Genomic DNA, 26,280 nt, shown 5'->3' on the forward strand with positions numbered 1-26,280 from the left:
CCTGCTTTGATAGTGTCGGCTTTGAATGTGCGGTGTCCTGTAAAATCAAACAGGCTTACAATACTACAATGTGGCTAAATAGTCCCCATGGGCGACCGCACGCCTGCCATCGTGTGTGTGTAATCCATTGCGGACTTGACATCGCGGACTTGACCACTGACGCACTACACAACGTAATGCATGAACAATTGTAAACAAGAACAGCATCCGGCACCAGCAGTTCTTGGCTTGCAGGAAATCGCATTTGCAGTCGAGGCGCCGAATGCTGAGTCGCCCCTCCGGATCCATTCCCACAAAGTCGGCACGTCGGGGTCTTCCCAAATCCACCTCCAGCTGCACCTCAGCGTCGCTAGGGCACCGACCCCGACTGCCAAAGAGGCAGTAACACCACCACACCTTGATCCCCAGAACACATCACCACACAGGACCTATGGCACGTACTCGGCCGACACCAATTCGTATGTAGCTCGTTCGTTTCGAGTCCTTTAGTTCCTGTGAGCAGCGCCATTCCTGATACCAACGCCCGCAAGTACCATTCCACCTGGGTATTACCCCACCAGTTCTGATCATTCTACAAGCATCTAACGGCTCACCCTCCTCTTGCTACTGCGTCCTGGGCCCGGGACAACTGCCGATACTATCCCTCCTAGGGCCCCCCTCCTAGGCGCCCCGCTCGCCACTGTTCTCCTACGCATGCCCACGCATTATTAGCCGCGCTGCGGCGCGTAGCTCTCATGGCCGCCCTCCTCAAATGGGCGCAGAAGGTCGCTCGCCGAGGTCTGCTGCTGCTCTGGCAGGTGGCGCAAACCAAAGGTCCGCAGGCTGTCCACCGGGGTCATGCCCGCAAGCATGTTGGTACTAACACGGCCAACGCGCGGACCCAGCGCCCCTGAACCAGCCATGCTTGAGCGCACGGACGCGCTGATATCCAGCAGGTCAGTGGAGGCGTGCGAGCCCTGCGGCACCAGCGTCGCAAACGTTGGCACCCGGCGCGCGTCTGACGCGGCAACTCCGCTCATGCCGCTGCCCGCATACCCACTCCCGCCATAACCACTGCCGCCATAGCCGCTGCCAGCATAGCCTCCGAGGGCGCCCGAGCCGCTGTCCACGCTGTTCACGGCGGCCTGTCCGTGCCCCGGCATTTGCAGCTGCTGCGCCTGCTGGTGCTGCTGCTGGTGGTGGTCGTGGTACCGGTAGTCGGACGGGTCGCCTGGAGGGCTGTGCTCATCCTCCAGCCACCGCTGCTGCTCTTCCATATCCTCGCCCTCACCGTCTGCCTCCTCGCCATCACTGCCACCGCACGGCCCTGAATCCTGCCGCGTCTTCGCTGCAGTTGTGAAGCTGCGCGTGGGTCCCAGGCGGCTGGGCATGCCACCCTTCTGGCTGGGGTTGCGATTGTAGCGGCCGCTGTCGCTGCCGCCAGGGCTGCCGCCTGCGCTGCTGCCAGACGTGCTGCGGTGGTAGTGGCGCTGCGGATATGCATCAGGCTGATAGTCGGCTGGAGCGCCGGGCGAGGCGACCTCGGGAAGCGGCGGCAGGCCGCTGCCGTGCGGCGAGAAGACCGGTATGTCTAACGCAGCCTCGCTCCGGCCGAAGCTGCTGCCAGGGTTCCGACGCCCGGAGGAGGAGCGGTCAGTGGTCAACGAGATGCCGGGCGGCAGCATGCCGGGCGGGTAGCGGCCCGACGAAGTGCGGTCCGAGGGCGTGATGCCAGTGGCGGTGCCGCTGGGCGGCGGGTACCGCCCGGACGACGACCGGTCCGTCAGCGGCGGGCCACCGGGCGCATAGCCTGAGGAGTAGGGCCGGTAGAAGCCTGAGGAGACGCGATCGATCAGCAGCGGTGACACCGTGCTGGACGGCACATTGCCAGTAGACGAGCGTTCAGTCGCCAGCGCAGGGGGTGCCATGGCGTGGTAGCCGCCGTCAGCAGCAGCTGCCTCGGCTGTTGCTGCGTGGTAGTCCTGATGTTGCAGCGGTAACCTACCGTGCGCGCCTGAGCTGTTTGTGTGCAGCAGCCCCGTGTGGTTGCTGCCGCCTCCCTGCCCCGAGCCGCGATGGCTCATCACGCTGTCGGCAGGGTCCTCGCCGCCGACGCTGTGCACGGCCATGCCCGCGGCCAGCATGGCGGCGTAGCCGCGCCCAATGGGGTCGCGGCTATCACCCGAGGCGGTGTGGTTGCCGCCGCCACCGACGATGATGCCTCGGTCTCCTCCGGCCTGGCTGCCGTACGGGTTGTTGGTGGCCATGTACGACAGGGAGCTGGGCAGCAGCCCTGTGCTGTGCGGCACGGCGCCGCCACCCGGCGAGGTGCCGTCACCCACCGCCCCCAGCTGCGGCTGCGGTTGGTAGCGCGGCGACGTTTGCGGCCACATGCTTGCAGGGCCGTAGGGCGACGTCCGGCCGTTGCCACTGGCGCCGTTCCGGCCCGCCTGTCGGTGCTGGTAGTTGCGCAACGCCTCGCCACCGCTGTCGCTGCCACCTGACAGCGCTGCGCTGCCAAGGCCGCCGCTGGGCACGTGGCGATGGGGGCCGGTGCCCGCAGGCGACATGGTGTATGAGCCGGCGCCGCCGGCTGCTGCGGCCAGGACCTGCTGGCGGTGCGCAGCGTACGAAAGGCTAATTGACCACGGCGAGGATTCGGGGCGAGACGTGTCAGGGTCGAAGCTGCTGGTGGATGCCATGGTGACAAAGCCGGGTGCAGCCGGGCCCGAAGTGGCAACTGCTGTGGCCGCTGCTGCCGCCGCTGCCTGCTGCAGCGCGGTGCCGTGCGGCGGCAGGGGTAGCTGCCGTGACTGTTGCTGCCGCTGCTGCTGCTGCTGCGAAGGGGCCTGCAAGAATGTGGGTGGTGGCGGTGGCGGCGGCAGTGCTACGACGTCCGAAATGATATTGCCGCCAGGCGGCGATTTCGGGCCATCTGGTATAGCTACCGGCGGCGGCGGGTACACGCCCCGCCGCCGTCCCAGTCCGCTTCCACTACTGCCCCCGCTAGGAAGGCCATCCGCACCCGATGCGGGCACCATTCCGGCGCCCAAGCTGCCGCTCGGCGCCTGCGGCAGTCCGCCGCCGCCCACGCTGGCGGCCTGCTGCAATGCCAAGCTGCCTCCGGGCTGCGACAGGACGCCGGAGCGTGAGCGCTGGCCGATGGGGCTGCTGACGGGCGTCACCACTTCCGAGATGGGCGGCAGGCCCGCCTCCGAGCTGTCCATGTCCCGTAGCGGGTTGTTGCCCCGCATGCCTGGTGGCATCCAACGCCCTGACAAGTCGCTGGGCGGGTGCTGCATGAGCGACAGCGATATGGACGCGGTCCCGCCGCCCATACCGACGCCAGCACCGGTGCCTGCTCCGCCTGGACCAGCGTAGATGCCGTGTTGGATCGCGGCCGCGGGGTACGAGTGCGGAGGGGCAAGCGTGCCGTGCTGCCCGCCGGCAGCGCCCAGGCCCGGTACGCCGTCCACCGCAATGAGGTCCGCAGGCTGCCACTGCCCCCCGCCCGGGCCTGTCCCCAGGAACTGGTCCGTGGCCATGGCGGTCGCGTTCGTGGCGAATGCATCCTCCATCCCACCCATCATGTCCACCTGGCCATAGCCACCGCCGTCGTAGCCGCCGCCATCACCGCCCTCGCCTCCATACGCACCGCTGGGGCCCAGATCCTCCTCGCCGCCAGGCGTGCCGCCACCACTCGCCATGCTGACGCACGAGAGGCGCGACACGTCCGGCAGCTGCAGCGTGAGCACCTCCAGGCAGGCCACGCGGCGCTCGATGCAGCGCGCCTTGCCACGGTTCAGCCCGGCCTTGTTGAGGATCGACAGGCGGCCCTCCAGGCTGACCGGCAGCACCTGCACAATCTTGATCGGCTCTGTCACGCCCTTGAGCCTGCGAGGCGTCAATGGGCAGCAAATGAGCTTGATAGTGTGTTGATTTTGAGAAAGACACGCGCGGGGTACCAAACACAAATCGTAGCCAACTACGACTGATCGGTTACGTTCAATCAAGCCATTCCCCCAGTGGCGCACCTGAAGGAGCCCAGGCTCCAGATGGCAACGTCCACAGCCACGGTGGGCACCAGCAGCATGTTGGTGGGCACCGGCACGTCGTCGCCCTCGCCCTCCTCCGCCCGCTCCAGCTCCTGAGGTTCGCGACAAGCAGGCAAGCGCAACGTTTGGTACAGGCACATGAAGTAATGGCAGGCAGGCAGTGAAACAATTGTACCCGCTAACAAGGAGTGAGCCCCTGTAAACCCCATAATGCGCACCTGCTTGAGGTTGGTGTACTTGATCATGGTAATGCTCTGCGCCACTTCATTACCGCCACCACCCATGCCACCCGCTGGCTGCTGCGTGATCTTGTAGCATTCAGCCATCACCGCGGGGCGGCTCTCCTTGTCCTTGTCAGTCTTCGGTGCCCCACCGGCACCGGCAGCGCCGCCGCCGGCAGTGGTGCCGCCTCCTGCCTGGCTTGCGCCGGCGGTGGCGCCGCCGCTCACGCCCGGCATGGTGTTGCCTGTGGTAGATGCGGCCAAGCTGGCATTGGCTGCCGGCATGGCCGCGTCCAAGGGGCCGCCTGGGTGCGAGAGCTTCTCCAGCGACACCCCCGCGTTGGCAGCGCTAACGGAGCCGCTGGCGTCGCCGTCGGCAGTGCCATTGGGCGGCGTGCGCGGTGAGCGCCAGCGCGAGCGCGCAGCGGCATCTGAGGGCCGCGGCGCCTCACGGGAGACGGAGGTGCCGGCCTGGGACAGCGCATCCTCCGGGAGGGACTGGTGGCTAGCGCGCAGGCGGGCCAGGTGTGACGCCATGCTGGGTCCCCGGTCCGTGTTGCTACCGCTGGCGCCTCCGCCTCCGCCGGCCACTCCTGCCATCGTGGTGTCGCTGCCGACAGGTGCAGCGGCAGCGGCCAGCGACGGCAGCGTGGGCATGCTTGACCGCAAGCCGCGAACGCCGGCTGCAGCAGCACCCGGGACCCCCGGTACACCAGGCTGCGCAGCCACTGCAGCAGCCGCAGCAGCCGCCAGCGCGCTGGCGACGTTGCGGCGAGACGCGGACGGCGGCACGTTGCTGGTCCGCTCGAGCCGGTCTGCACCGGAGGGCGGCGTCATGAGCTGCTCCGCAGTGGCGTGGCGACTGTACGTCGTCGCAGACGGACTTCCGACGCCACCGGAGCCTCCAGGATTGAGCCCGGTGTGGCTGGTCGAGGACACACGCCCGGCGCCATCGGGAGCCGCCAAAGCGGGGCCGTGCGTTGACAGCGACACCGGCAGCGTCGCCGCACCAGACTCGTAGGCAGTCGATGTAGAGGGTGACAGGGATTGGGAAAAAAGCGGCGGCGGCAGGCCTACGCCATAGGTTGAGCCAAAAGCACGCGTCAGGGCGTAGCCTTGTCCGGTTGGGCCGCCGCCAGCGGCGGCAGTGACAAGGGCGTGATTGCTTGAAGTGGCTGCCGTTGCCATGGCCGTTGCAAGCGGGTGGCCTGGCGCGCTTCGACGCAGCGACAGCAGGTTCGGTTCACCGCGCTGCAAGATGCCCGGGGGCCCGAGGCTGCCACCAGCTGGCGGAGGCGCTCCCGGCACCTGTGCGTTGCTGCGTGGCGTCACTACGCTGCCGCCGAGCCGGTCCAGTGGCGGTGAGGCACGAATGTCCAGGCCGCCGTGCGCAGACACGAATGCAGCTAGCTGCTCCACAGCTTGAGGCAAAACGAAGCCGCCGCCTGCAGCGCTGGCAGCTGCAGCAATGTCGTAGGCACCGCGTGCACGCCGCGCGCTTACAGTGCGCAGCGGGCGTGGTGTGGGTAGCGCCCCACTGTTCCCAGCAACTGCTGCACCTGTCGTGGAGCCACCAGCACCCGTACCCAAGATAGACCCAGCAGACGGGGCGCCGCCGTGCGTGAGCATAGCTGGGTCGCAGGAAGCGCCGCCGACACGACCGTGGCGCCCCCGGCTGCTGGTGCTCTTCCGGAGCACACGGGAGGGCGTGAGCGCCTGTTGGCTGCTGCCGCTGTGCGACTGGCCAAGGCCCTGCGAAGTTCCGCCACCGGCAGTGGAATTTGTATTGGCACCACCAGCGCTTCCCGATCCGACGACGCCGGTTGCTCCGTGAATACTGCTCTGCCCGTACCCATGCGCGCCAGCTACCGCGCCGGCGGCGCCGCTCATAAGCTGCATCTGGCTAATGGCCGCCTCTGCAGCAAGGCGCAGCGACACGCCGTTGGTTCCAGAGGAGGCGCGCCGGCGGGCGCCATGCTCCGCAGGCCCTGCCATTGCCGATGTCGCTGACATGGGAGCCGGGGTGATGGCCGCGGTGGCAGAGCGCTGCAGCGCTGAAGCCGCATGATTGCCGGCCCCTGACATTCCAACGCTGGTACGCGCGGGTGAGTCTGCAACAAAGAACGGCACTCCGCCAGATGCTGTGCCAGCACCACTGGCAACATGGCCTACGTGTATGCCGCCCGCCACCAGCACCGGGCCATTTCCACCGCTGGCCCGGTCGATCAGGACACCGCCGCCTGCGGACGCGGGCGCACCAGCGTCGAACGACGACATGAAAGCTGATGCGCCGCGGCCGCCTGCGCTGCCGTACAGGGACCCAGACAAGGTAGTCTTGTAGCCCTGCGTATCCTTACGGACTGGCGGCACAGCGCTGCCCGGGCCGCCAGCAGTGGCGTGCATTGTAGGCGATTGTATGTCGTCGTGCGTTGTGCTGCGTCCGTACGTGTAGCCGTATGCATCACTGGCGGCAGGGCTCTCCAGACCATTGCCCATGGGAATTGGCGGCGCGCCGACGGGTGACGAGTACTGCATACCACCGCTGCTGTTGCGGCTGAAGCGTCGCTGCGAGCCGCCAACGCCGACCGAAGCAATACCGCTGCCACCGCTAGCGTGCGCGCCGGTCCGGACGCTTCCGCTTCCGCCGGATGCTGCCGCTGCTAGCTGCGCCTGTGAGCCAGGGTAGTGGTACGATGGCGCGGGCGGCGGGCCGTCCGAGGAGCGTCGCCGCGATAGGGCAGCGGGCACCATGTGCTGCGGCGGAGACATAGTGTTCGGGTGCGCAGGTGGCAGGCCCCGGAAAAACGCGTTGCTGCTGCCCGGCCCGTCGGGCCCGGCGCTGCTTGCCGAGGCGTGGGGAAGCTGCTGTGAGGGCTGCGGCGAGGCCTTCAGTGGCGGCGACGGCGGTGGTCTCGCGTAGCCCGTCTGCGAGGTGGACCGCGCCGGGCTCGCACGCTGCGCTGCTGCAGCGCGTGCGTGCGTTGCCGCCGCCGTGGCGTACATGTCAAGTGACCGGGGGCCCAGGTCGTCAGGCTCGCCTGTGGAGCTGCCGCGCCAACGGCTAACGCCCGCCGGAAGCGGTGAAGCCGCCTGCGGCACCGTGCAGCTCACCTCGCCACCATCAGTCGTGGCGCCGCCGCCGTGCGTTGTGCAACCCGGGGTCGTGTGCGTGCCGAACATGGGGTTGCCGTGCATGACAAAGCTGTTGGCCTCGCCAGATGCCGCGTGGCCATTGTAACCGCCACGGTTGAGCATGGGCGTGGGAACATTGAGCCGATTGGCAAGGCTGCCGTTGTTGATGTTGAGATCATCGCTCAGGTTGGCGCTGGTGGGGCCATCAAGAGCTTGCGGCGCGCCGCCGTCAGTCCGACAGTGCCGCATCCCGCCCGGCTGGCTCGCCCGCGCCGCGCCCACGACCGCATCCAGGGCAGCTGCGCCGACTGCCGCTGCGTCTAGCGCTAAAGCTTGGGCCTCCGTGGCGCCAGCGGTGGCTGCGGCCGCGCCCGTGCGTCCGCCTGATGCTGCGTTCCCGGCGTTGCCGCCGTCGCCCGCCTGCTGCAGCGGGCCGCTGCTGGTCACAGTGTTGTCAGAGCTGCGCTGCACTTGCACGTTGGCTGCAAAGGTCACATCGGCGCCCTCAAACTGGCTCAGCACGAAGGAGCTGCTGTTGCGAGCGTAGACAACGCGGCGGTTGCTGCCATCCAAGACAAGCCCAAGTGGCGAGTTAGCGGAGCCGTCGAACGACGGCGGCATCATCAGTGGCGACAGCTGATCTGACTGGTCGCCAGAGGGACGCGACGCGATGCCAGCGGCCCCCGCAACGTCCGCTCTGCTGGCCAGTTGCGACATGACCGACGGGGACTGACACCGCACGCCGGTGGCCGTGGATGTACGCGATGAGCGCTGTACCTCCGCCGCAGCACGCGCAGCTGCGGTGGCAGCTGCTGACAGAACTGCGGTGTGGGACTCATTGCCGAATGGCTCAGCCGAGGTAGGGGCCAGAGTTGCCGTAGCCGGCTGATGCCGAGGGTGCACGCCAATGTGTGCCTCCGCGTAGTTCCCACTGACCACCCCGCCTCCCTCCGCACCCGGCGCGCCGCCAACACTGCCGCGGCTGGCCATCAGCAACGCGGCGTAGGGGGCACCCGATGTACCGCCGGTGCTCATCGCCGGGGAGCCGATGTTTGGCAGGTCGTCACGCCCAAGCACTCCGGGGCGGGCACTGTGATGCTGCATGTAGGCAGGAGCAACGGAAGGCGGCAGCTGCTGTTGGTGGAACTGCATCAGGGGTGGAGAGCGTGGCGGCGTGTGGGACCCGGCACGGCCATCCGAGCCTTTCGCCACGGTGCTCGGGGGCTGCAGCTCTTCCGACAGGAGCGGGTAGTCCAACAGCGGAGTGGATCGATGCTGCTGCAAGTGTGCTGGCTGCATGGGAAGAGCGCGGTGCGATTGAGCGTGGGGTCGGCCATCGTCTGCGTTTGGTAGAGACGCAGGCAGCTGCGGCCTGTCAAAGGGAGGGGCAGCGCCGCTGGCACCACGAGCTGGCGATGCACCCGCGTGCGGTGGCGATGGGGGCGGAGGTGGCGGCATGCGTGGGTGGTGATGATGGTGATGGTGGTGCCGGAGCCTCGACGCTGCGGACTCTGACAGCTGCTGTGGCAGGCTGGGCGACCCGACCTGCTGCCCGGGTTGCTGCCCGGCTAAATTGGACTGCCGGCTACCAGGCACTCCGTGCGCTCCGCTCCATGACGGCCCTCGCGCGCTGCCGCGGCTGCGACCGCCACTACCGCCTGTACCTCCGCTGCCGCCGGCGGCTCCGCCTTGAGCCGCGTTACCGCCGTGGCTGCTTCTCGGATGCCGCCTCGGAGTGTGGTCACCCGCAGCAGAGGCAGAGCCGCCGGTCGCACTGCCACTGGCAGCGAGCGCCGCGGGCGGCAGCGCGTTTGCGCCACCGGCCGAGGTCCCGGGCGGCAGCTGTCCCAGAGGGCTAGAGGCCATGCGGCGCACCAGCATGCTCATAAGGTTGGTCGGGGAGCGCGGGCTGATGATCTGGTTGCTAGAGGGCGAGTCAGGGTTGTCACCGACGTGGACGTGCAGCTGCGCGCGCCCGCCACCTCCAGCAGCGCCATCCCCGTGCCCGCCGTGCCTATCCGACAGCGCGCCCCCACCACTGTGGCTGTGCGGGGATCCGGGAAGCAGCCGTGCCAGCGCTGCAACCGGGTTGATACGGCTGACACTGACGGCCCCGCTGGCGCCAGGAACTGAGGGGTGGCCGCTGGCTGCCCGCTCGCCCGCTGCGGCGCGCCCTAGGTGGCTGCTACCCTGGCCTCCCGTGATGCTGGCCTTGCGGCCCTGCACCAGCATGTTTTCCACAATGGCGCCGATGGACGCGCGGCGCTGCCGCCGCCGCGCCCGGGGCGCACCGCCGCCGGCCCGCGCTGCCGGGTCCCACTCCGCTGGTTGCAGCTCCAGGCCCGGCGCCAGCCCATACGAGCCCGACTCTACCTGTGCCGGCCCCACGATTGAGCTGTGCACGGAGCCGCCGGGGCTGGTCCTCGTCAGCAGTGCCTGGCTCAGCCAACTCATGTGTGCAATGCTGGGCGCTGGGCCGCCGTGGCCACCGCCGTCGCGGTGCATCACCGCTGGACTGCCGATGGGTGGGCTGGGCCCGAGATTGGAAACGTGGCCTGCAGTCGCCGCTATCAGCAGGCCACGAGGGCTGGTAGGCACGCGGCCGCCTGGGGAGCGCCGGAGCAGTCCAGCGGCGCCCGCCGGCGAGTGCGTTGACGCCATGTTGCCGCCGCCCTCACTCGCTCCCCACGGAGGCAGCAAGGCACCCGCAGCAGCTCCTGACGGAGAGGATACGGGCATCTGGCCTCTGTTGCTTGCCGTGCCCCCCACGCTGTCACCACCCACACTCGTTCCACCTGCTCCATCCCGCGGCGACAAGAGCGCGTGGTTGCTGCCGCCTGCATCCGGGTTCGGCCCGGGCGCCGGTCCAATGCCTGAGCCGCCACGCATGGAGGGCGGCAGGTTGACACCGAAGCGGCTGACACGCTGGATGCGCGGCTCGCTGCGCGCGCTGCGCTGCACGCGCTGCTCTAGCAGCAGCCTCTCCAGCGGCCGACCAGGGTTCGCACCGCTGGCGTTGGCACCTGCGCCACCACCACTGACCACTCCGCCGGCGCTGCCGTTGTTCAGCGCACCCGCTCCTGCCGCCGCCGTGCTGCTGCTACCGGCGGGACTCAGCGTGCGATGCAGTGAGCCGCGCGGGCTGAGCGAGCCGTCCGTGTTGTAGTCGCGCAGCGTGTGCGTGGGCACGGGCTTGACAAGGATGCTGCCGTGAGGGCTGCCGAAAGGGCTGGTGGGGGCGCCGTCGACGCCCCCGATCAGGCCTGCTGCGCCACTGGCAAGCGACCCCTCGCCGCGAGGGCTGAGGTGTTGCATGGACAGCTCTGGCAGGTTGGTGATGGAAGGGTTGGAGCTGGCGATGACAGACTGGCTGCCCACAGCGCTGCTTTGCTTCACCATACGGTGGCTGCGGTACATGAACGAGGGCATAGGGACGGGGCGTCGGCGGCACGCGGGTACAGGATGTAACTGTGCAGTGGGTTCTGCCACCATACAGTGCTTTGCTTGAGGCCGATGCACACAGATGCATACGGATGGCGGCGCAACAACCGGCTTACCTGGACTTGGCGGACACGAAGGAACGAGCCGTGCGAATATCAGACGGCGTCATGGCACCGCCCGTCTCATCTGGCGGTGAGCCACCACCACCGTCGTCCGAGGGGATGGTAGCCAGCCGGCGCACCTCCTGCCGCCGTCGCCACTCGTCAAGCACCTGTCGAAGTCACGTCATAGGAAACGCGAACAATTGTGTTGTTCCGCGATTGGCAACGGTAACCCATGCGGCCATGCCACGCTTTTGCAAGCCGCGCTGCAGCCCTCCCTTAGCAACGCCTGATCTGCGGTTCCACTACACATACAGAGTCACCACGCACCTCATCCAGTAGGTTCTGATCCAGCACCACCTGACCGCCTTGTGCCGCCGTCATCAGCCGGGCAGCGCGGTTGACAGGCTGCAGAAGTATGAAAGTTGTTCAGGGTTGATCGTTGTTGGCGGTGGGACATGAGCGCTCAATACAATCAACACTGTGCCCTCGTCTGCATCTGATGCCCGAATATTGCCATCATCCGTCCAAGCACACACCTGTCCGAAGTAGTCGGCGCGGCCGGTCTTGGGGTGCGGGGTCACGCGGTCGATGGGCCCGGCGTAGATGCCCACGCGGCACCGCAGGCCCCTGAACAGCACCTGGTCCGTCTCGGGGTGCAGCACAATGGCGGCCTGCTCGCACGCCAGCAAGTCCTCCGGCCAGGGAATGGCCACAAGTGCCAGCTGCAGCGTCAGGGCCCACTCCACCGCGCCTGAGGACCAAGAGGTGACAGGATCAATATGTAAGGTGGGTGCCATGGGGGGGATGGGCTGAAAGGCACGGCTCGAAGCCGGATGAGCAGTTGGTGCGGCAGAAGCTCACCCGTGGGCATGGCGAAGGTGGTCATGAAGGAGCCGTTGAACTCCTTGCACTCGTAGCCGTTGCAGGTGGACAGCGTCTCCCGTACCGCCGCATTATGCAGCTGCAGCACCTCGCGCGCCGCCTCCACGTTAACCGCCGACAGCTCCTGCGCGCGCGGACACCAGCAAAGGTCATGTTTGACTCCAAGCTTATTCCAGGAGCACCCTCACACTACTCAACCCGGCACAGAGCAAACCACCGCCGCTGACCCACACCTTGAATCCCTCAATGGAGGAGAACGCCACCGTCACCACCGGCCGCATGGACTGCACGTCCGCGCCCATCAGCTCGCGCATGGCTGGGAACAGCAGCCGAGCACTGCCGGGCGCATCAAAGAAGCCGGGCGAGATCTTCTCCCAGCCCACGGGTAGTGACAGCGGCCAGGGGAACAGCAGCACGCGCGGCGCCACGGAGGCGGGCACCACCTGCATCAGGTGCACGTAGTGGCCCACGGGCCCCTGGCCATTGTAGTCCACTGACATGAAGTTGTAGTAGCCCATGTCCACAAGCACGCCCTTGGTCTCCGTGGCCTTGACCCCGGCGGCGGCGCTCTTGTGCGTGCCGGCGCCCAGACCGCCGCCCGCGCCTACAATGGTGCTGTCCGCATGAGCCCACATGTCCACGTCCCCTGGATCGTCGTCGCTGCTGGTGAGCAGCCGCACACAGCGCAGGCAGCGGCGCAGCATGGAGCTGAAGGCGCCCACAAGATCCCGCCACAGCGCCTGGATTGCGCCCAGCATCCGAAGCAGCAGCGACGTTTCCGCGCTGCCACTACCGCCGCCGCGCATGCCGACAGGCCCTCCCAAGCTGGCGGCATTGCCGCTGCCCAGCCCGTCCTGCTCCACCATGTCCCCGGGATAGTAGCCGCCGCCGGTGGTGTTGTTGGGGTATGAAAGCTGCGGGTGAGGCGTGCCGCCCAGCCCTCCCTGCTGCCCCTTCATTTGGGTCAGCCCGCCGCTGTCGCCGTTCCCAGCCCCGGATGCCAGATGCGCACTCCCGCCGGTGGCAGGGTTGCCGTCTTGCTCGCCGTACGTCACTCGCCGGAAAATTGACGCTGCCGTCAAGCCACGCATCAACGTGCCCCCAGCGCCCGTCATGCTGTCCCCTGTCGGCCCGGGCTCCAGCATGCCCCCGCCGCCACCTTCACCAGCCATGGGCGACTGCGGCGCGCCAATCATCCCGCTGTCTGTCCCCAGCGCCACATTCAGCCCCAGCGGGCTCGGCCGGCTGTTCATGCCCGCGCTGGGCAACGACACGCGGCCGGTCGGTAGCCGCGACAGCAGCGGGTGGCCCATCATGGGTACCCCGCCACTGCCCGGAGTCATGGGGTTCAGCAGCAGCGGGTGCAGCCCCAGCCCAGCGTCAGTGTTCAGGGACATGCGCGGCGGGCCAGGTGGGCCGCGCCGACTGCCGCGAGACACGTCGGTGTTGGCAGAGGGCGGCCCCGCTGCTGTCGGGCCCAGAGGACTGGTGTTGAGGAAAGGCGCCGACTGTGCACCACCGACTACCAGGGGCCCACCCCGGTTCAGGGACAGCATGTGGCCAAACGTGGGCATCGGCATCAACGCTGGTCCGGGCCCAGGGCCGGGCCCAGGACTATCGTCTGACGCGCCGCCGTTTCCTGACAAAACGGCCGTGTGCACCGCCGAGATGGGGCCACTGACTGGCGGCAGGCCGGCTCCAGAGGTATGGCCTGGCGGCTGCTGCAGGTGCGGCTGTTGATGGGAGTCGAGTCGCACTGGCGTCCCCGGCCCCGAATCGCCTCGACTGCCAGGGCCGTCGCGGGAGTGGTTACGAAGGTAGAGCGGGTTGTGGTGCCGTAACGAGCCCTCGCGGGAAGGCACATCAGAGCCGTCGCCTCGGCGCTGCCATGTTGACAGCGCGGCAAGCCGTGAGAGCCCCGCCGCCACCGCACCGGCTGCTGAGGCAGGCAGCGAGGCAACGCGGCTCAGTGTCCGTGGCTGCACAGCTGGCGCCGCGACCTCCTCCTCATGCGTCAACTGCTGCAGCGGCTGTGATGAAGGACCCTCCATCCGCTCACTGCCGTTACTGTGGCCGCCTGCAACGAGGCTGGGCGCAACAGGCACTGGGGCATTGCCTGCTGACGCTCGCGCGCCGCCGCCGCCGGCTCCTGGGTTCAGCAAAGCTGAGCCTGGCGGGATTCCACCGTTCATGCGCGACCATAGCACCCGTGACCCGCCAGGACCAACGCGCGGCCCCCCGCTCATGCTTGCTGCTGAGCCGGTAGGCATAGACGCGGCTCCCTGCGCTGCGGTGCCTGCAGACGCCGTGGACATCTGAATCCCAGGCCCTGACGTGGCTTGCGGACGCGGTAATGCTGGCCCAGGCAAGCCCCGCCACCCATGCGACAACCAGCGCTGCAACCCTGCGGGCACCGGTAGTGGTGCTGACGCCACATCGTCCGGATCCTCCATATGCAGCGGTGTCCGTCGCCGGCCGCCCCCGCTGTGGCCAGTGTTATCCTGCTGCAAGCCCGCGCTGCTTGCTCGTGCGTTCGACACTCGCGACTGCAGCGGCCCAGAGGCGTTCCGCGACGGCGATGGCCGCCGCGGTGAGCCGCGGTCCTCATCGGAGGCCTCGGTAGCGTTCCCCCCAGTATTGAGAGCCGCGTCCTTGCCCAGCCCATTGGGGCCGGCTGGACGGCCGGCAATGCTTGACCGCGCGCTGGCGCCGCCGCTGCCTGCTGCTGCTGCCAGCTCCGCCGCTCGCACTGCATGCAGCCGAGCTAACCCTTCCATGCTATTGACTCGCCGCACACTGCGGCCGCCGAACCCATACCCGAGCGCCCGCCCCGCATTCTCCAGTTCCTCGGGACGCATACCCGCTGTACGCGTGCGGTCGTTGTACGACATGCTGCTGTGCTGGATTGCTCGCGGGCTGCCCAGCTTGCTGCGATTGCGCTGCGCAAGAAGCGGGCTCAGCATCTGCGGTTTGCCGCCGCTGCCGGCCCCCGCCGAGGCGCCACCCATTGGGCCAGAGCCCGTGCCTGGTGTCCCGCCGGCGCCAGCGCCAGTCCCGTCACTGCTGTGGCCATCGGCCCGAGGAGGCGGCGCCCGCTTGCTCGGGCTGCTGGCCCGGTACATCCGCAACGAGCGAGTGGCACCGGTGCCCGCTGGCGTACTAGCTGCATGGCCACTGGGCCGCGCTGAAGATGCCATTTCCTCATCTGCAAGGCAAGATTGAGCAGAACTGAATGTCAGCGGTAGGTCTACGAAGCTGTTCCACAGCCGCGCCCAGTTGCCCAGCAGCTTGTGGACAATAGGCACCCTCGCCCATGCCACCCACACCCATGCCCGCCCACGCCAGCGCCGCTGCCTCAACGCACCGGACGCATCATGCGGCATGGCCGTGTCGCTCATCCTCGAGAACGGACCAGCAGCCGCGCCGGGCGCCAGCGGGTGCGTGTCGCTGTTGCGGCGGAAGGTGGGCATCATAGAGAGCACTGGCCCGGTGCCACCGGGGCCAGTCACAGGCCCCATGCCGTTCGTCGTGGGCACGCCGACCTGACTCCCATAGTACATGGGCAGCTGTGTGCTTTCCCGCGCCAGGCCTAGCATGCCACCGCCGGTCAGGTTGCCGCCGTAGCCGGTCACGCTGCCGCGCCGGCCACTGGTGCCGTGCGCCAGTCCGCCGCCGCCGCCCTGCAGGAAGGAGCCGCCCTGCTGGTCCCGCAGCAGGTCTGCCGTCAGCGGGTCTATGAGCGCCGAGTAGTTGACCTTGTTCCATCTGTTGCACAGAGAAGAGAATGTTCAGGAGTTGCAACGCTGACCTTTTATGCCAACAGCAAGGCTACACCGAATCTCAACTGTAAGCGGTGCAGGTGCTGGCCTAGGGTTGCCCCGCGCCTGCCACCAACTCCAGCGCCCGCTGCCTCCCGGCCCTACCTTTGGAGTGTGCGCGGCCCCATCAGGATCTGGCCGCCCTCCGCCAGGTCGCAGATCTCCCCAGCCAGGTCGTACTCCAGCCCCCGGTAGTCCACGTGGTCGGTCAGGTCGTGCAGGAAGATGTCGTCAGGCACGCCTGGCCATCACAGGTAGGTGCAAGGTGTTTCGTGTTGATCCCTTCAAGGCCAGGATACTGACGTTCATGAAGACAACTTCTTTATCAAGCAAGCCACCGCGCGAGGGCACTATCACAACAGTAGGCACAGCGCTTCCTACTTGACATGACACGGCGCTACGCGTCATCGCACCTGTGTTGATCCCCATGCGCACGCGTAAGCCGCCTATAAGTGGCGGGCCCTTGCCCGCCGCGTCCGGGTTGGAGGTCACGTCTCCTACGGTCACGGTTGCGGTCCGCTGGTGGTCCACAAGCTCCTTCGGCCAGTCCACCGTCATCAACTTCTCTTGCGCCTGTCAGCAATTGACGAGCGAGCCACGGTAAGTCACGGGCAATACAAGCAACAACGTATCGACCCTTTCCCCTTATGCCTTTATAACACTCCCGGCACCACTATGCAGTAGAGGCTTAGCGAGGCGCACCTTCAAGCAGAAGTTAACAGCATCTACAGCGTCGTGGAACGACAGCGTGAAGGAATCCTGCAAGAGAGTAGCGGCAGGGAGTCAAGCGCGGCACATGTAAGCGCCATGGACTGGTTGGAGCCTGGACTACCCCACCCGCATCCCGCCACACCCGCTCACCCCCTCGTTGCGGATCTCATGACCGCCAAACTCGTCCATGAGCTGCCGCAGCGCCACATTGTGCATATCTATCGCACGGTCCATCACGTCCGGCTTCCACTCCCAGAGCTGCGTGCTGGCCGCCACGTCCGTCACCTGCAAGCGGCAAGCAATTCAACAAATAGCGCCCAAGGGCATTCTCAGCCACCACGAGAGCTGATCAGCATCGGACAGCGGCCGTGGGCACCAGGCACCAAGCTGCCAACCCGTTCATGTACATGCCTACGTGTGGGCCGCGCAGCTCGCTCGGGACTCACCACCCACGTGACCATGACATCTGACAGCGACAGCACGCCTCGGCCGTTCTGAAGCGCCACGCCCGGCGTGCCCGGCACCTTGCTGCGCTTCCGGGCCATCTCGGCCTCCTTGCGCCTCACCAGACGGTTGAGAGTGGCCTTATGTCTGTGGACACCAACAACCAAAGCATCGTCAGCGGCCGGATTTATGCATGCATCAACTTCTGGTCAGCACGTCTAGGCGGCTTGGTAGCACCCAGCTGACTGTCTGCTGGTTGTGTGGGCCCGTTTTGACGTGTCCACGTTGCACTGCCGTACTTACACAACGCATATATATACGGCCGCCGCGACGAGCAGCCACGGCACGATGGCCACAATGACAATGCCAATGATGAGCCCGTTGCGGCCGTTGCCGCCGCTGCCGCCAGAAGCCGTGCACTGCACGTCCCCACTGTCAGACTGCACAACTAGGCTGTCCCCCCTTCGGCTGCAGCTGCAGTTGTAGAAGTGAGTAAAGCTGCCCTTCGCAATGACAGCACCTGCGAGTGTCAACCGGGCGCGGGGATGAGTGAGCGCATTGGTTCAGTGCAAGCTTCGCCAGAAACCTCCCCCCCCCGTCCCTCCCCGCCCCGCCGCAGCCCCTGAAAACCTGGTGTGCGCCCGCACCTGGCGTGGGTGGTGCGGGGAACGGCGACGTGAGCACGTCCCACATGTCCGGTGGTACGTCAGTGGTATAGGCGAGGAAGGACGTCAGGAGTGCGGCTGGGCACAGCATGGAGTCTGTGGCATAGGGCTTGTACTTGTCCGCATACACCAGACTGCTGGGCAGCGTGCATGGACCAGTAAACGGCACCGCCGCCGGCTCCGCACAAGCCACAAGCCCGCTGTCTTCCACAGACATCCACAGCAGGTGCGCCACGCCACCCAGCGTGCTGGGAAGGCTGCCGACCAGCCGCGGGTTGTTGGCAAGCGCCAAAACTGTCAGCTCTGGTAGCTGTCCGAAGGCCTCCGGTAGCGACCCAACTAGCCCAAAGTTCTCCAGGCTCAGAATGACGACGCTGTTCGTCCCATTGCACTCCACGAGAGACAGCGGCGACGTGGCACAGCAGGTGACGCCGAACCACCTGCAAGAGTGGTCCGGAAGGGGGGTCAGGGGCCAGGCTTGCAAAAGTACCAGCCCCCGTCCTCCTTGAACCCATGGAACGACCTGGGCCAAAGAACTAGTGCGAAAGGACTATGGACACACAAAGCCCTCAGCCAGCCCGCACAGGGGCCGTGAGACGCCATCTTCGCCAATGACACGACCCGTGGCCCGTTGATTAACTTCATAACCAGCAGTTCACCTATTGCTTCAAGCCGGATTGATAGGTAAATTCAAGCCAAACGACCATCGCCAGCACGGTGCGCTGGACTATTATTGCACGCTATTATTGTTGCTGTGGTGGCATAGTGAGCCCGAACCCATGCCAGTCCCTTCTCACCTGCAATACGATACGCCATCGGTTCCCCACGGCGAGGCCCCAGGCACGCTCGCGTTCGCCACGCTCCATGCTGGTCCTCCGGTCGCGTTATAAATGTCCAATAACGCAGAGCGCTGCCTAGGGTCATCTAGGCTGTCATTTGCGTACACCACGCGCAAATTGCTCCGGCGGACGAGACTACTCGTCGCCGGGACCTTCGGTCCCCGGGCGTCGCTGCTGGCGCCCGCCGGCCACCATAATACTGTTCCTGAAATAAGGAGCAGGATAACCGCGAGAAACAGCGGCTTTTGGGGGGTCCAGCGCGGTGCCCGGGGACCTACGCCCTTCATTTCGGGCGTCAGCTCCCTGTCCTCCTCCTTCTCAAGGAAGGCATCCTTGGCAGCATTACAGCTGCTGAATGCAGCCCTAACCTAGGAACTCTGACCAAAACTGGGTTGAAAACAGCAGGTTGACTCGAATTACAGCTGCTTGTCAGTATTTGTATTATTAGACCTTGTTTGTAAACCTTTGTGATGCAATAACAGGCAATTCGCATGCGTTGACCGCGCAACACGCGCCATCGGGCCCAATCGGTTAAACAATGCGAGACCACTGCCCATTTGCTTCATAAATTACATATTGCATGAATTTCCTGTGCGGTTCACTTATTCGCAGAGGCTCACGCAGCCTTCCCTCGATTTGCCAACTCGGCCAGCGTCTGTACGTATCTCATTTTTGCACGATGAGCGGCGAGCCTACCCCCAAAAAGATGAAGGCCACTTACGTGCACGACCGCGAGGTGCGAGGTGTCTGCAAGTGGGCCACAATTTGATCGCGCGCGCGCACCGACGGGGCGCGGCTTTAGCTGCCGCGGGCCTTGTCATTCACTGGACCCAGTGCGCTCGCATCCAACTATGTTTCTGGGTGGGCAGCAAGGGCACGCGCGGCCGAACGCCCAGAGAATGGCGCGAGTGTCTATCCAGCGACGCTGCTCAGAAGGCACTGCTGTAATGTGATTGGCAACGCAGAACTTTACAAAAGTATATGAGACCCTCCGCGATGAGCTCCTGAACGACGACTGCCTGTCACCCGCCGGCAGTCCTCAGGCTCAGGCCGCGCAGGAGTGGTTCAAGGAGGTGAGACACGGGTCGCAGCAGGGGCTTTGCAGCACTTGAGTGTCCACGGGCTCGCCCTTGGCGTCCTTAAGTCTCAACACACTTAGTACCGCTGCAGCCTACTAAGGTAGTTCCGTTGGACCTTTGCGTGTTTCAGCACTGACTGAAGGGCCAGGACCCAGTGCACGACTCTGCGAGCGGCTGATCCCAGCTTCCAGTGACGCTGCCTAACCCGCTGTCGCCGCAGGTGAACGACTACAACGTGCCGGGCGGCAAGCTGAACCGCGGAATGGCGGTATACGACGTGCTGGCATCCGTGAAGGGGCCCGACGTGAGCAGGGGCGCCGGCGAGCCAGTTTAGGGCTGGCAAAAGGGGCAGGTGGAGGCAGGGATAGGAAATGGGGTAGCGGCACTCGGGGGCAGGGGCGGCTGTCCGCAACAATAAGTGCCTAAGGCAATTTTCAGCAAATAAGCGTCGCAGGCAATGGGTCTCCAGCTGATATGGTTACCGGTACCGTGCCTGTATCTTGGCCAACAGGGTCTATCCGAGGATGAGGTGTTCAAGGCCAACGCACTGGGCTGGTGCATCGAGTGGGTAAGTGCTATAGCGCCTGGCGTGACGTGAACCCAGCGACCCCTAGAGCTACTCCCCCCTGGCGCCCAGATATGAGCTTTCCGACCTGGTATCAGAATATTCGACATCCGTGTATGTGTGTATTCTGTGTGCACAGCTGCAAGCGTTCTTCCTGGTGGCGGACGACATCATGGACGGATCCATCACCCGCCGCGGCCAGCCCTGCTGGTACAAGCAGCCCAAGGTGTGGGAGCACGGTGTGGGAACAGTCGCAATGGTGGAGACATGCGGGGCGCAACATGAGCACATCCGAGCGTGCAGGCACTAGGGATGGCTGCAGGGACGGGAGCGCCGGGGACGGCATTGGAAACTCCTGGGATGCCTTTGGGCACTGGGTAGACCGAGTGGATGCAATACCTCGGAGCATGCGGAGGCTGGCGGGATGGGCATCCTGAAAAGGATGCATATGACCGCGAGGGACAGGGCCTTGCTGTACGCGTGAAGTGCACAAAGCCTGTATGTGAACGGCTGAATCCCGGCTCTGCCGGCAGGTGGGCATGATCGCCTGCAATGACTACATCCTGCTGGAGTGCTGCATCTACTCCATCCTCAAGCGCCACTTCCGCGGCCACGCCGCCTATGCGCAGCTGATGGACCTGTTCCACGAGGTGGGTCCCCCAACGAAGCAGAGCGGGGTGGGCGGGGTGGCGGGGCGGGTTGGTGGAGCTGAGCGCGCAGAGCGACAGTCAGAAGGACAGTCAGTCACTCGCGGGACGGGTGAAGCAGATGGAGAGATAGGGAGGGCACGGAGTGGAAAGCAAGAAGACGGTCAGGACGTGTGATGGGGATTCACAGCTGGCATGTTCAAGACCAGGGCTAGGCAACGACTAGGGACGGGGACTGTTGTTGCAACTTCTTTAAGTGTGCAACGCCCGCGCCACCACACAACCCAACAGACCACGTTCCAGACCAGCCACGGCCAGCTGCTGGACCTGACCACTGCTCCCATCGGCTCCGTGGACTTGTCCAAGTACACCGAGGTGGGTTGCAGTGACAGGGGGGCAGGGAGCATGAAAGGCAGGAGAGGGTGGCGGATAGCTGCTGGCAGTAAGGCGTGCTCGTGTGACTGACGCCCAGAACTTGAGCCGGCTCAAAGGTCGAGCCGGGTCAAGGAGAGGTAAGGGTAACAACGAAATTGCCGCTGCCTGCGCAGGACAACTACCTGCGCATTGTGACCTACAAGACCGCCTACTACTCCTTCTACCTGCCCGTGGCGTGCGGCATGGTTCTGGCGGGCATCACGGTACGTGCGTACAGAGCAGCGGGCTTCCTCCGGCGTTCGGGCATTTCAGTGTTGCCATGTCCGTTGATTACTTTTTGGCATGGCTTTGTCCATGCGCAGTACCTGTGGGCGTGGGGTTGTCTACGTAAGCACTGACGGTCGGCCGGACCTGCTTGCCACACTGCCACACCTCCCGCAGGACCCGGCCGCCTTCGACCTGGCCAAGAACATTTGTGTGGAGATGGGCCAGTACTTTCAGGTGCGGAGGGGAACCAGAAACCCCACGTACACAGGAGCAATTAGGATTACGAGAACCAAACCCACAGTGAGCATGAGCAGTGGGAACAGTAGCAGTGTGGTCAGCCTTGCTACACGTGCGGCGGATAACGCCGTGTCCTACAGCTGGTGGGGCGGTAACCCCTGCCTACCATTACAGCAGCTGCACACGGCCAGCCTCACACACATAATGACACACTCGCATGCAATGCAATCCCGCCCCCCACAGATCCAGGATGACTACCTAGACTGCTACGGCGACCCCGAGGTGATTGGCAAGATTGGTACGGACATCGAGGACAACAAGTGCAGCTGGCTGGTGTGCACGGCGCTGAAGATTGCCACCGAGGAGCAGAAGGAGGTCATCAAGGTGAAGAGGCGCCTCTGGAGTCTGGGGGATGTGGTAGCACGACACGGTTGTGAGCGGAGGGGTTGGGCTCCTGTGCATTGGGGTGCGAATAAGGTTGTACGACCGGAATCAATGCAAGCCTGACTTCATGAGGGGTTGGGTTCCTGTGGATTAGGAGAACGCCAGCACCCGTATGGCTGAATGTTATCATCCAATCATACATGTGCGCACTTAAAGCTTAGCATACATACCGTAGGCAACTGCCCTCCGCTCGATTGCCACCCCATGTCCGGCTTTGCCCGCAGGCCAACTACGGGCACAAGGAGGCTGAGTCGGTGGCCGCCATCAAGGCGCTGTACGTGGAGCTGGGCATTGAGCAGCGCTTCAAGGACTACGAGGCCGCTTCCTACGCCAAGCTGGAGGTGGGGCTCATGGATAGCTGCAGGGGGTTAGCCGTCCATGCAAGATGGCGGAGGCCGTTGGGATCAGATTGGGCTGACTCCCATGAGGAACTGCTTCGGGCGTACATACCGCATGGCCGTGCAAGTGTGTGCTGTTGTCGCTCACTGTATGGCAACTGACCAGGCCTCTGTGCTGTGCTTGCTCGGTGCTCCACCCTACAGGGCACCATCTCGGAGCAGACGCTGCTGCCCAAGGCGGTGTTCACGTCGCTACTGGCCAAGATCTACAAGCGCAAGAAGTAAATGTGTTGAATGAAGGACGTCCGCGCTGGGGCATGTATCCAAGGGACATACATATGGTGAGGGAGCAGTTTCCGGGACGAAGAAGATGCTTGCGTTCCTGCGCACGTAATAAGTTATGGATCGCGGATGGCACCTGCGGCTGGCACTCGTGTCTGCGTGAGAAGGGTTTCGGGGGGAGCGACCACGGATTCGAGAAGACTTTCACATTGCTAATTAGTTGAGATGTGTGGGCGTGCCTCCACTGGGGCTGGGTGCCTTACAGCTGCACGCGTTTGCAGGTGGGCTGCTGGTGACAAGCTTATGGTATAAGTAGCTGGATGCAATGTTTTTGGAGGTCGCAAGCGTATGAAAGCATGCTTCTTCTTAGGCGACATGCACGCAGGTGTTTCTTAGCGATCAAATCATCAGGGTATGTAGGCAGCTGGTACCTGGAAAGTGGAAACGGCGGGGTACGCTCCTGCCGTTTCGTGACCTGTTACCCCGATAACAGCAGGCAACAGTGAGCCAGCAGTGCTCCGAAGACCCAATACTCATTGATGTATGCACCCAGGATCTCTCACATTGGACCCGCTGTCAGCGGGCTTACTCATCACAGAAAGCGCAGTGTTGCCAGATGCAGGAGGGGGGATGTTGGGAAGGAAACCGTCACTCTTTAGGCCCCATGCCCCGAACCCTCCCTCCGGACCGACCGACTGAACCCCCACCGCCGAGCGTGAGGAATGCGCGTCAGCAAACTTCCAGCCAGCCAGCAACTCGTCGGTACAGTAAATCCGGCGTTCGACCGGCCGCGTACTCCTGCCCTGCCGTTGCAAATTGTTTGCCATCTGATGGGTTCTGGGAATCAGCTGCACCCTACGGGACTCTACCAACCTGCCTTACCACTGTCCCATTGCACACCCACCGCCGTACACCCCTCAAAATCCCACTCAAACACCTGAGTTTATGCTCTCGGCGAGGTTTACAATCATATACCTCCAGTTCAGCTGGAGGCGCCTCTTGACTGGCAACCATGCCACGTGTCCTTGGCCGACCACCCACCCTATTGTGGGACTACGGGCGTGTGCGCTTTCGCTTGCATTTGTGCTCCGTATGATGCTCGGGATTGTGTGCCGAAAGAGATTGGCCGAGTTTCTCCCAGGACTCATGTGAGGCATCCCGGGATCGGCTTAACCAGTGACGGTGGTGCCACTTGACCTGATGGTGCTCCTACCCCCATACACACGCGACGCGGTTGCCAGCATGGCAGCATCGATGGCCGGCGGCTGCCTTGTCGTCTGGACCTACACCAAGCCTTGGCCGTTACGTATTAGCGTCAGCTCACATATTATCCACGACTCAGTGAGAGACGCGCAGGTGGTGCTCTACGTCACTTGGATGCCGTTGTGGACGGAAATGCCGCCGCATTCCAGAGGCCAAACGTTCTGCAAATACTATAATATGTGCATGCTGGTGCATTCTAGTGCTTGTGCTATTGGGCGGAGCGTTTAGATGGGCATTCTGAGCGCGGAGACGAAATCTGGCAGTCCCACCCACATGCCGTGACGAAACCTTGGGGACCCCGGGGACGGGGCTGAGTTGTGGCAATACAAGCATGTCTGCATCACGCTGTGTTGCATTGCCCGCAGGGCTGCGTTTGAGGCTGCTCCCAAAATCCACCATGCCTGTGGGGGGATGACCCTGACCCTGACTGCTGACCCTCGCTCATGACCGCTGACCCTGACCGTCGCGGCTGCAGTTTGGTAACTTCTTCACGGCCTTACGGGTAGGGTCGGGGCCCGCGTGTGCAGGACTTTCAGTGCTACACCAACTTTGTCCAGACTTGCCCTGCCCAGGAATGAGCGTGTACCACAGCATAGCACGTTGGCCATTTGCCACCACACTGTCATGGCAAGCAATGACCGCCTAGCCGCAAATGTAAATTACAGGATCGGTGCAGCCCATGCAGAGATCCAGGGACAATCTTAGCCTGCGGTAATCCTGGGGCGAACTGTCCACCAGGCCCACGGCATGCATTACCCTCCTCAACCACCCACACGGTAACGCAACGCCGCCCAACCTCAAATCCCTTAAACATCACTTCCGATCACTTGCGCCTTACCCGTGCGCCCTACCCTAACAAGTGTCATAACCGCCGGCTTTCCTCCAGCGCCACCCGGTATGATAGGTCCATGTGCTGGATGGCCGCCCGCGCCGCCTCGCCCTGCTCTCCCAGCTGCCCCGCCTCGCCCCACAGCAGCACTGCCTTGCTTGCGAAGTCCACCACGCAGCGCCTCACTCCCGGCAGCTGCAACACCGCTGCCCGCAGCCGCGCCGCGCAGCCCTCGCACCTGCGGTTGTCGTCAGCATGAGGTAGGTATGGGCAACTTGGTGGCGGCGTCATGTGCACCCCAGGCAGAACATCCACCACCTCCACAGCAGTGCGCAGGCAATACCGAACGCACAATGCCTCGCTCAGCCCGGCGCGACTGCACCTCATCCCAACCCGGCCTCACTTGATGCCCTGCACACGGAGCCGCAGATACAGCTCTCCAGTGCCTGGCAGTGCTGCCACCTCCGCCTCTGTCGCTGTCTCCGCATCAACTGCTGCTGAAGCCCCCTGAGGTGGCTCCAGCTCATCGCCATCGTCGTATTCATCCTCGTCAAGCATTTGCTGTTGCGTGTGGCTTCGTGGCCCGCCCGAAGTTCGTGTCTCGGCGCACATCCCTGACCTACACGCTGGTTGCCCTGCAGCCGTGCTCACATCGGCAGCCACCGGCCAAGCACCGCTCGACGGCGTGCTTGGTGGTGCGGCTGCCGGATTCCTCTGGTGGGATGCCCCCTGGTCTGACTGTCGCCGGGTATCAGGCATGTCCTCTAAACCCGAGGGCTGCGGGCGAACCGCTGCCGGGTGTTTGTTGGTGGGCCGGCTGAGGGGCACTTGCAGCAGCCCAGCCAGCGGCGTCAGGCCCCCGCGGTTGTAAAAGCGGACGGCGTCCTGTGTGCAGGCATGCGTTAATGTTGGGCCCGTGCCTTCCCATGAAGTTCTATCGGCGGACTGCTTGTTTACCGACTACACCTGCTTGTCACATAACCTCCCCTTGCCAATTGTCGCCCCTACTCCCTCCATGCCACCCCTTCTCCCAGGATCCTCGATGTTTCGTTGTTGCCCCGCAACCCCAAACTTGAACGGTGCGTTGTTGGGCCGGGCCATGAGCAACGGGGTAGCCAACAAGCCACCAACCTGTGAGAAGAGGAGCCCAAGCGACAGCGCGGTCGTCAGCAACGCCCGGCGGTTGCTGAAGCCATCGCGCAGCAGCAGGTGTGCCAACGCGGCTAGTGTGATACCCTTGAAAATAGGCTCATATGGCGTGAGCACAGCGAAACCTGCGGGGGTGTCACACAGGGCCGCGACGCAGGTTGCGCACAAGGCCGTGCCGAGCCCTCCGTTTGGTGCCCAAACCCCATGCCCAAACCCCAGCCCACCTGCGCATCCAAGGCCAACCGCGTTGAGCGCTAGCTGCAACACGCAGCATGACGATGCGCCCAGGCCACCGAGAAGCGAAACGGCCATGGAAAACAGAGCAGAAGATGGCACCGGTTTTGCTGAGGGCAGCCCGCCCTGGCAGCGGCATGCCATGTTAATACAGTAGTGAGTATGGATGTGAAGCAACACTTACTGTCCACTATGTCCACTATTCGCCAGGAGAAGAGAAGAAGAAAAGCCGGGGAGAACATGCATGTGATGTCGTCATCGCGCGCCCATTCCGTCGCCA

General features: G+C 64.6%; 3 protein-coding genes across 3 annotated transcripts; 1 reads left to right on the forward strand and 2 right to left on the reverse strand.

Annotated features, from left to right (window-relative positions):
* Nucleotides 1–43: 43 nt before the first annotated feature.
* On the reverse strand, nt 44–18,730 carry CHLRE_03g207750v5 (uncharacterized protein). Its single transcript, XM_043061538.1, has 17 exons — nt 18,250–18,730; nt 17,435–17,892; nt 17,091–17,307; nt 16,790–16,934; nt 16,494–16,628; nt 16,335–16,391; nt 16,046–16,205; nt 15,738–15,873; nt 15,179–15,579; nt 12,048–15,019; nt 11,794–11,938; nt 11,469–11,683; nt 11,260–11,337; nt 10,945–11,099; nt 4,253–10,793; nt 4,014–4,126; nt 44–3,873 (listed from the first exon to the last, which is right to left on the reverse strand). Exons 1-17 carry the CDS (start codon nt 18,576–18,578, stop codon nt 708–710), a joined length of 15,423 nt encoding a protein of 5,140 aa, XP_042926445.1. The 5' UTR covers nt 18,579–18,730; the 3' UTR covers nt 44–707.
* A 149-nt stretch (nt 18,731–18,879) lies between these two features.
* Nucleotides 18,880–23,081, forward strand: CHLRE_03g207700v5 (uncharacterized protein). Its single transcript, XM_001693116.2, has 12 exons — nt 18,880–19,027; nt 19,257–19,364; nt 19,591–19,674; nt 19,882–19,938; nt 20,075–20,161; nt 20,469–20,585; nt 20,874–20,957; nt 21,131–21,220; nt 21,399–21,458; nt 21,705–21,845; nt 22,130–22,246; nt 22,448–23,081. The coding sequence occupies exons 1-12, from the start codon at nt 18,971–18,973 to the stop codon at nt 22,526–22,528; spliced, it is 1,083 nt and encodes a 360-aa protein (XP_001693168.1). The 5' UTR covers nt 18,880–18,970; the 3' UTR covers nt 22,529–23,081.
* Nucleotides 23,082–24,284: 1,203 nt separating this feature from the next.
* Nucleotides 24,285–26,200, reverse strand: CHLRE_03g207650v5 (uncharacterized protein). The gene is made up of 4 exons (XM_001693260.2): nt 25,991–26,200; nt 25,749–25,891; nt 25,021–25,502; nt 24,285–24,855 (listed from the first exon to the last, which is right to left on the reverse strand). The coding sequence occupies exons 1-4, from the start codon at nt 26,076–26,078 to the stop codon at nt 24,651–24,653; spliced, it is 918 nt and encodes a 305-aa protein (XP_001693312.2). The 5' UTR covers nt 26,079–26,200; the 3' UTR covers nt 24,285–24,650.
* Between the last annotated feature and the right edge of the window lie 80 nt (nt 26,201–26,280).

The sequence above is a fragment of the Chlamydomonas reinhardtii genome, chromosome 3, assembly GCF_000002595.2.
Source record: "Chlamydomonas reinhardtii strain CC-503 cw92 mt+ chromosome 3, whole genome shotgun sequence".
Taxonomy (NCBI): Eukaryota; Viridiplantae; Chlorophyta; class Chlorophyceae; order Chlamydomonadales; family Chlamydomonadaceae; genus Chlamydomonas; species Chlamydomonas reinhardtii.

What these genes read in the sequence shown, in the direction of transcription:
- CHLRE_03g207750v5 (XM_043061538.1), bottom strand. Translation starts at nt 18,578, where the DNA reads ATGAAGGGCGTAGGTCCCCGGGCACCGCGCTGGACCCCCCAAAAGCCG. An exon ending in GGGCCGCGCACACTCCAAAG is followed by an intron (nt 15,580 to 15,737) that starts GTAGGGCCGGGA and finishes TCTGTGCAACAG; the next exon opens with ATGGAACAAGGTCAACTACT. An exon ending in CATGCCGCATGATGCGTCCG is followed by an intron (nt 15,020 to 15,178) that starts GTGCGTTGAGGC and finishes CTTGCCTTGCAG; the next exon opens with ATGAGGAAATGGCATCTTCA.
- CHLRE_03g207700v5 (XM_001693116.2), top strand. Translation starts at nt 18,971, where the DNA reads ATGAGCGGCGAGCCTACCCCCAAAAAGATGAAGGCCACTTACGTGCAC. An exon ending in CGCAGGAGTGGTTCAAGGAG is followed by an intron (nt 19,365 to 19,590) that starts GTGAGACACGGG and finishes CTGTCGCCGCAG; the next exon opens with GTGAACGACTACAACGTGCC. An exon ending in TGATGGACCTGTTCCACGAG is followed by an intron (nt 20,586 to 20,873) that starts GTGGGTCCCCCA and finishes ACAACCCAACAG; the next exon opens with ACCACGTTCCAGACCAGCCA.
- CHLRE_03g207650v5 (XM_001693260.2), bottom strand. Translation starts at nt 26,078, where the DNA reads ATGGCCGTTTCGCTTCTCGGTGGCCTGGGCGCATCGTCATGCTGCGTG. An exon ending in GGTTGGCCTTGGATGCGCAG is followed by an intron (nt 25,892 to 25,990) that starts GTGGGCTGGGGT and finishes ACACCCCCGCAG; the next exon opens with GTTTCGCTGTGCTCACGCCA. An exon ending in CTCCGTGTGCAGGGCATCAA is followed by an intron (nt 24,856 to 25,020) that starts GTGAGGCCGGGT and finishes CGACAACCGCAG; the next exon opens with GTGCGAGGGCTGCGCGGCGC.